Raw genomic sequence first — 6,960 nt, 5'->3', positions numbered from 1 at the left:
CGATCCCCCAGGGAGCGGGCCTAAGCCAGCAGATGGACATCCTCCGAGGGGTCCCAGACTGCAAGAGGGCATAGGCCAGGCTGAGGGACCACCCCGAGTGCACAAAATTTTGTGCACTGGGCCTCTAGTCTATAATAATAAAAGCATAATATGCAAATTGACCAAATGGCTGAACAGTGGAACGATCATCCGGATGAACTTCTGGACACAGCCGGGGTTGCGAGGGCCTATTCTGGCACGAATTTCATGCATTGGGCCTCTAGTATGCTAATAAAAGAGAAAGATGCAAATTGACCATACCTTCACAATGCCCACCAGCCAATCAGGAGTGGGGGTAGAGTGAAAGAAAAGCAAAAGCAAATAATCCTATCTAATAAAGATGGAATATGCAAATTGACCATCACTTCATGACAAAGATGCCAGCACCCACAGACAATAAGGAGGGAATATGCAAATTGATGCAACAAAGATGGCGCAGCCAGGCCGTGAAGGCAGAAAGGTGGCTCTGGGCTGGAGCGAAGGTGGTGCCGGCAGCCAGGGGAAGCAAGGCCCATTCCTGCATCAATCTTTGTGCATCGGGCCTCTAGTGGGGATAATATTTGCTTTGTGCAGTCGTTAACAGGATCAAATGGAACAACACACATAAAAGTGCTTTGTAAGCAGCAATGTAATACAAATATTGTTAGCTGATAAAAAAAAATTGAATCTAGGAAGGGCTAGATGATGCCCCACCAATTAAGTGGTAGAAATTGGTCACCCCAGGTTTGTCTGACTAAAAAGCCCAGGCTTTTTCTGCTATACCACATTGCTTCCATCTTCCTAAAGACCACTCTGTCTCTCCCAAAGACAACTCAACTACCTACTATAATCCAATTACTGGGCACCAAGAATACAGTGATACAATTGGGATACTAAAGATACAATTAGTCAGCCTCTGACATTTAGGAATTTCAAGTCTAGAGAATAATATAGTTATTATAAGAACCATAAACTAAGTGTTACAATATGGGGGAGGAGGGTGGTGATAGGTAGGGAGAAGCTTCAAGAGGACATGACGTTTGCTCTCTCTTGCCCAGGCTTCTACAAGTAATTCTATCTGTACCTTGTTGAGTCTCTTACTTACTTCTGGTTGCTCTTTCATTTCTCTTCCTTCTCCCTTAACTTGTCCTCAAGGTTTTATCCTTGGCTTTTTTTCCCCCTCTACATGTTATTCCTTGGCAAACTATACAAACCCACCAAAGTGCCTAAATTTTTAGCACTAGTAACAAAATTGCCTCACATGTTTTATTTACACATTTCCATCTGTCTATGGAGATGGTTATCTAGTTGTCACTTTTGGAACTAAATTCAATAAATCTAAAATTAGATTTATTGCTTACCTAGCTTCTATTCTTCTGTTTCTATCAAAAGAATGGAGGTGCAGTCAATCAATCAGACTTACACTTACTCCTCAAAGATGGGAATTAGAGTAGGAGAGAATACGTGAAGAAACAGGTTTTGAGAGAGAGAGAGGTGTTTTATGTAGCATGGCCTCAGTATGTAAAGTTGTGGGGTGGGGGAGGGAGGACCTACAAAAAGTAACTAAGGATCTGAACAATAACTTTTCTATTGCAAAAGTAATGTCTCTGATAGTTGTAACTTCATTTTTATTACCTCTTCCAAGTTGAAGTACTACTACAGCATGTTAACTTTTCTTTCTGCCTCTCTCTTCCCTTTCAATATTCTATACACATCATTTCATTATTCAGACCTCTGAGCTTCTGCCAAATCAGACTACTCTCCATTCCATGTACATACCTCAAACTGCCTTGGGCTTTTGCTCGTGTTGTTCCTCCTACTTGTTAACAATAAATATTTCTTGAGCACCTTCTATATGCCAGAACCTGTGGTCAACATACTGCAGTGAACAAAAGAGAAATAGCTCCTTGACCTCCTGGAGCATACATTCTAGCAGGGGAGACAGATGAATGAAGAGCATTCCATGCAAAGACAACATGAACAAAGACTTTAGAACTGCGGTTCTCAACCTGTGGGTCACGATCCCTTTGGGGGACGAACGACCCTTTCACAGGGGTAGCCTAAGACCATTGGAAAACACATATATAATTACATATTGTTTTTGTGATTAATCACTATGCTTTAATTATGTTCAATTTGTAACAATGAAATTGGGGGTCACCACAACATGAGGAACTGTATTAAAGGGTCGCAGCATTAGGAAGGTTGAGAACCACTGCTTTAGAAGGAAGGAGCTGGGTCTGTTCAAAGAACGAAAAGGCTACTGAGCAAAGGGAGTGTGATACACAATGAAATTGGAGAGAGGCAGGCACCAGATCATGCAGGGCCTTGCAGTTAGTGGTTTCACTATTTCAGGTGAGATACTGGTGGTCTAGACTAAGGTATGAGATAACGGAGATGGAGAGAAGCAGAAGGACGTAAGATACATTTTGTAGCTAGAATTGGCAGGCCTTGAAGAGTGAATAGATGTGGAGATTCAGAAGGGAGGAAATGAGGCTAACTTCTAGGTTTCTGGCTTAAACACCTGGTGAATGGTGATAAACCTATTAAGATGGTGAAGTCTTGGGTGTGGGGGGATATTTGCAGGTTAAAAAGCCAAGGGTTCAATTAAGGGCATGTTAAGTTTGAGATGTCTGTGAAACATCCATGTAGGGCAGAGATTTTCAACCGATGTGCTACAGTAATTTTTAAAACATGCAATACCTGATGATTTAGTCAGAAGCACTGACCTCTTTTCTCTTAGATTGTCAAATAAAAAAATGAGACAACAGCCAACACAACAATAGCCACCTGGTATGAACAAATCAAAATTACACCTATTTTTTTGTCAGATCGGCAAAAAGTATATTTTTTGATGTGCCGCAGAATTTTACTAATTATTTTACGTATGCCATGAGATGAAAAAGGTTGAAAATCACTGATGTAGGGTGTTGGAAGTATGAGTCTGAAAGTAAGAAAATGCTGATATCTCATCTATCAGGCATGTAAAGAAAATGTTCAAAGATGAAGCTTTCTAGCCAAAGAAATGCAAATCAAAACAATGAAATACTTTTGTTTGCCCAACTGGATTTTCCAAGTGTTAACATCCAAGATCAGTGCAGTGGGACACATTCTGCAATTTGTTATTGTGGAAAGCAACACACTGTTACCATCAAGTCTTCAAATATCCCCGCATGACCTACGAACCAGGAAGTCGTGGTTCAATTCCTGGTCAGGGCACATACCCAAGTTTCAGGCTTGATCCCCAGTGTGGGGCATGCAGGAGGCATTTGATCAATGATTCTCTCTCATCATTGATGTATCCATCTCCCTCTCCCTTCCTCTCTGAAATCAATAAAAAATATTTTTAAAAAATTCTTAAAGTATTTAAAACCTTTGATCTAGTCACTTGTCCTTCTAGAAATCTATCCTAAGGAAACAGTGACAGATGCAGTTAAAGATGTTTGTTTAAGCAAAAAAGAAAAAAAGAGAGAGAACTCATAGACATGGACAACAGTGTGGTGATGGCAGGAGAGGGGGATGTGGGAGTGAGGGGGTATAGAGTGGGGGGTGGAGGTGAAAGAGGGCATAGAGGAGATAAATGGTGATGGAAAAATTAAAGTAAAATTTTTAAAAATATATGTTTTGATCAATGATTCTCTCTCATCATTGATATATCCATCTCCAGCACAGTATGGCTCAGTGCTTGAGTGTTGACCCATGCACCAAGAGGTTGCTGATTTGATTCTGGGCTTAATTCGCAGTAGGGGGCATGCAAGAAGCAGCTGATCAATGTTTTTCTCTCATCAATGTTTGTCTCCCTCTCCCTTCCTCTTTCTCTAAAATCAATAAAAACATATAAAAGAAAATAATAAAAACAGATGTTTGTTCTTAACATTATTTAGAATAGCAAAAATAAAAGCCCAAACCATAAATAGTCTAAGTATTTGACAATAAAAAATTAGTTTAAATACTTATGGTGTATCTATGGGCTGAAATGTTATGTAGCCATTAAATACCGTGGTTTCAAAAGACACAGGGAAATGCTCACAATATAATGTTAGGTTAAAAAAGATGAAAAACTATATATACAGTATTATTCCAAATTTATTAACTAAAATAACTACATCATATCTAAAAGGAAACATTCAGAAAGTTAACAAAGATCATCTCTGAGTGCTGATTAAGGATTACTTTAATTCAAAAAATATTCTCTATTTTTCCAACTTTCTATTATGGGTATTACTTTCACATTCAGGAAAATTTGTAATCTCTATTTTTAACCATCCTTCAAGGCTTATCGCAAATGCTGTTACCTTCTGAAACCTTCCCTATCCCTCCAACCAGATCTGAGCACTGTTCTTTCTCCACAACGCTGTGTGGATGAAAAGGGGCCACATACTAACTTGACTAACTCAGGGAAGGCCTGCATGGCAGTCTTGCAAACTAAGAGACCTAAAGTAACCACAAAGGATGGTCTGAAATGAAACCTCTTAATTAAAAGGCAGCTTATAGTGGGTAGTCATGTCCTAGGCCAGTATCTTCCCTGACAAAGATCAACTTTTTACTGAGCCTCTTGTCTTTTTGCATTTAATAAGATAACATACCTGTAGAATGTCAGGGTAACTTGTAACTTCCCTTTGTCTAGACCCCTCAGGGTATGACAAATGGCACTAGGTGAAGACCACAAATTCCCTCATTATTGTTATGTTAATCATTGAGGTTATTCCTCCACCTTCCTCACATCCCAAGCTCCCCTAGGTCTGAATGCTACAACATTCTTGAGCATCATTTTTTCCCCCTCTCCACAACCCTCTTTGCATTCTAACATCACCTAACTGCTTATAGTTATTCCCCACCCACACATCTCCACCCCGGCACAGCTCTTTAATGCCCTTATATCTTAGTAATGCTATCTGTGCTGCCTAATGCCGTAATATTCCTATTCATCCTTAAACAACTCATCATAAGAGTTACCTCTTCCAGGGAGCCTTCTCCTCTTTCCTGCTCCCTCTTTGGATAGGTGCCTCTCTAGCCTGCTCTCACAGTACCTTGTACATCTTTCTATCACATCATTTTATATTGATACTGTTTCTATGCCTTTTTCCCCTCATCAGACTGTATGCTCCTCCAAGGCAGACACCACCCATACTCACAGAAACAGGCATACTCAGTTTGTATCCCCAGTGACTAGCATAGTTCCTAGACACTGTGAGCACTCTTTAAATACATTTAAAAAAAAAACTAAACTGAGAGCAAGTAACTTGTTCAAGGTTACACGATGAAGGTATGCCAGGACTAAGATTAGTTCGGGATGTTACACACCTGATCCAATACTGTTAGAACAGAGATTCTCAATCAATGGATTGTAAATGGACTACAACTACAAGATATTGTGCCCTTCAGAGATATTTGCCCCACAGTACTATACAAATATTACCATGTTGTGATGTGGGCGAGATTGGGAGACATTCCGCTAAACTACATTGCTGTTGTTGGCAACCATAAGGCATCTGATGGTTAGGAATGATCATCTCAACAAAGGTAGAGGGTTCTTGAAAAACTCAGTAGAGTTTGCTAGCACCAGGGCCTATGCTCAATAAAAATGAAAAGAGTGACATATATCATTGTCCCCCCGCCCGCCCCCCCAAACACACACCCTTCTCCAAACATACACCCTTCTCAACAGCACTTGGCATTGGGCAGTTTTCTAATTATAACTACTGACCCACCTCTCTATTTTAGCCTGTCTTTGAGATGCCATAGCAACGAGGCTAGGATGGGCCATAGAGGAACTAGCTGTGTTATTTTCAGCTGAGTTGTTCTTGGTTTTGGGCAACTCAAACTCTGCCACATGATAGGGTTGGCACTGAGTTAAGTAGTTTAAAAAGTGTTCTCGAGCCAATTGCAAATGATCTAAGCGCTTGCTGGGGTTGCCTTGTTTCATGGTGAGGGCTCCTTGAAATGCTGGCACCATCAGGTACTTCAGGTCGGTGGAAGCAATCTCTTCCAAATCTTCATTTTGGCTGGAAAAAGCAAAGAGGAGGCTGTGAAGCCTGGTTGGGCATTAAAACTGTGGCCCTTGCTTCCTGGGGGGTGGGGCGCGTTGGGGTGGGAGTGAGGCAAAGGGTGGAGGCAAGGGGAACGAACAGTGGCCTGGTTTCTTCCAAGTGGCTGAGCGCTCACACCCGTCAACAGCAGATACTATGTAACAGAGTCGTGGGATATTGACTACTCGGGAAGAGAGGTGGAGAATGTAAACAATATACACGAGATCACAATGGGAGGCAGGCATTAAAGGCCCTTAGTCTTAGTCTCCTCCACCCAGGCCCAAAGGCTCCACCCTTGGTAACCATTATTACCTACGTTGTCAGCTATTACCCTCTCCCCATACCTGAACAAGTCGAGCTGCGCTAACATTTCGGCGGCCTGCTTAAGGAGCTGGAGTCCTTTCAACACCTTCTCTTGGACTGCCCGGGAACCGGTGGGCTCGGTCGCTACTTCCACTTCGTCCAGAAGCCGTCTGCTGATATCAAATAGTTCGGGCAGCCGTGGCAGCGGTAACTCGTCTTCTTCGGCTGCTGCCATCTTGAGGGAGGGAGGAACCCGGAAGACTTCACTTCCGGGGTTAAAGGCGACGCGCCACGGAGCTCTGTGAGAAGCTACGAAACCGGAAGGGGCGCTCCCTCGGTCCAGTGGCCCCATTGTTGCCGAAGCGCCAGAGAACCTCCGGAAGCAGCTGTTAGCCGGCCCTGGCAACCGTTTCCACTGGCTCTTTTGACCAGGCCGTCGTTACCTGTAGGAGGCCTCGGAGAAAAACAAGCGCATGAGCAAAACGCTCAGCCCCCTTTCCGGCTTCCTCCTCCTCGCGGAGGATGAGCTGGGAAGCTCCGTGGGCTCAGAGACCCGGCTATGGCGAGGCTGAGTACTGAGCGCGAGCGGCGCGCTTCCGGAGCCGGTCTG

The 6,960-nt window shown here is 42.8% G+C and overlaps 1 protein-coding gene across 2 annotated transcripts in view; it reads right to left on the bottom strand.

Moving 5' to 3' along the window:
• Window positions 1–6,954, bottom strand: part of IGBP1 (immunoglobulin (CD79A) binding protein 1) — a 35,309-nt gene extending 28,355 nt beyond the window's left edge. The window contains exons 1-2 of one of the 2 annotated variants that reach the window (XM_014530504.1): window positions 6,392–6,954; window positions 5,730–6,023 (exon numbers count right to left, since the gene is read on the bottom strand). In XM_014530504.1, the coding sequence (XP_014385990.1) occupies window positions 5,730–6,023; window positions 6,392–6,702 (605 nt within the window). In that variant the 5' untranslated portion in view covers window positions 6,703–6,954. The remainder of the gene's footprint in view (window positions 1–5,729; window positions 6,024–6,391) is intronic. The other variant, XM_005882843.2, reaches the window with a different exon arrangement.
• Window positions 6,955–6,960: the final 6 nt, after the last annotated feature.

The sequence above is a fragment of the Myotis brandtii genome, unplaced genomic scaffold (genome assembly GCF_000412655.1).
Source record: "Myotis brandtii unplaced genomic scaffold, ASM41265v1 scaffold741, whole genome shotgun sequence".
Taxonomy (NCBI): Eukaryota; Metazoa; Chordata; class Mammalia; order Chiroptera; family Vespertilionidae; genus Myotis; species Myotis brandtii.
The sequence above is the reverse complement of the archived record's forward strand: the minus strand, read 5'-3'. Positions and strand labels throughout refer to the sequence as shown.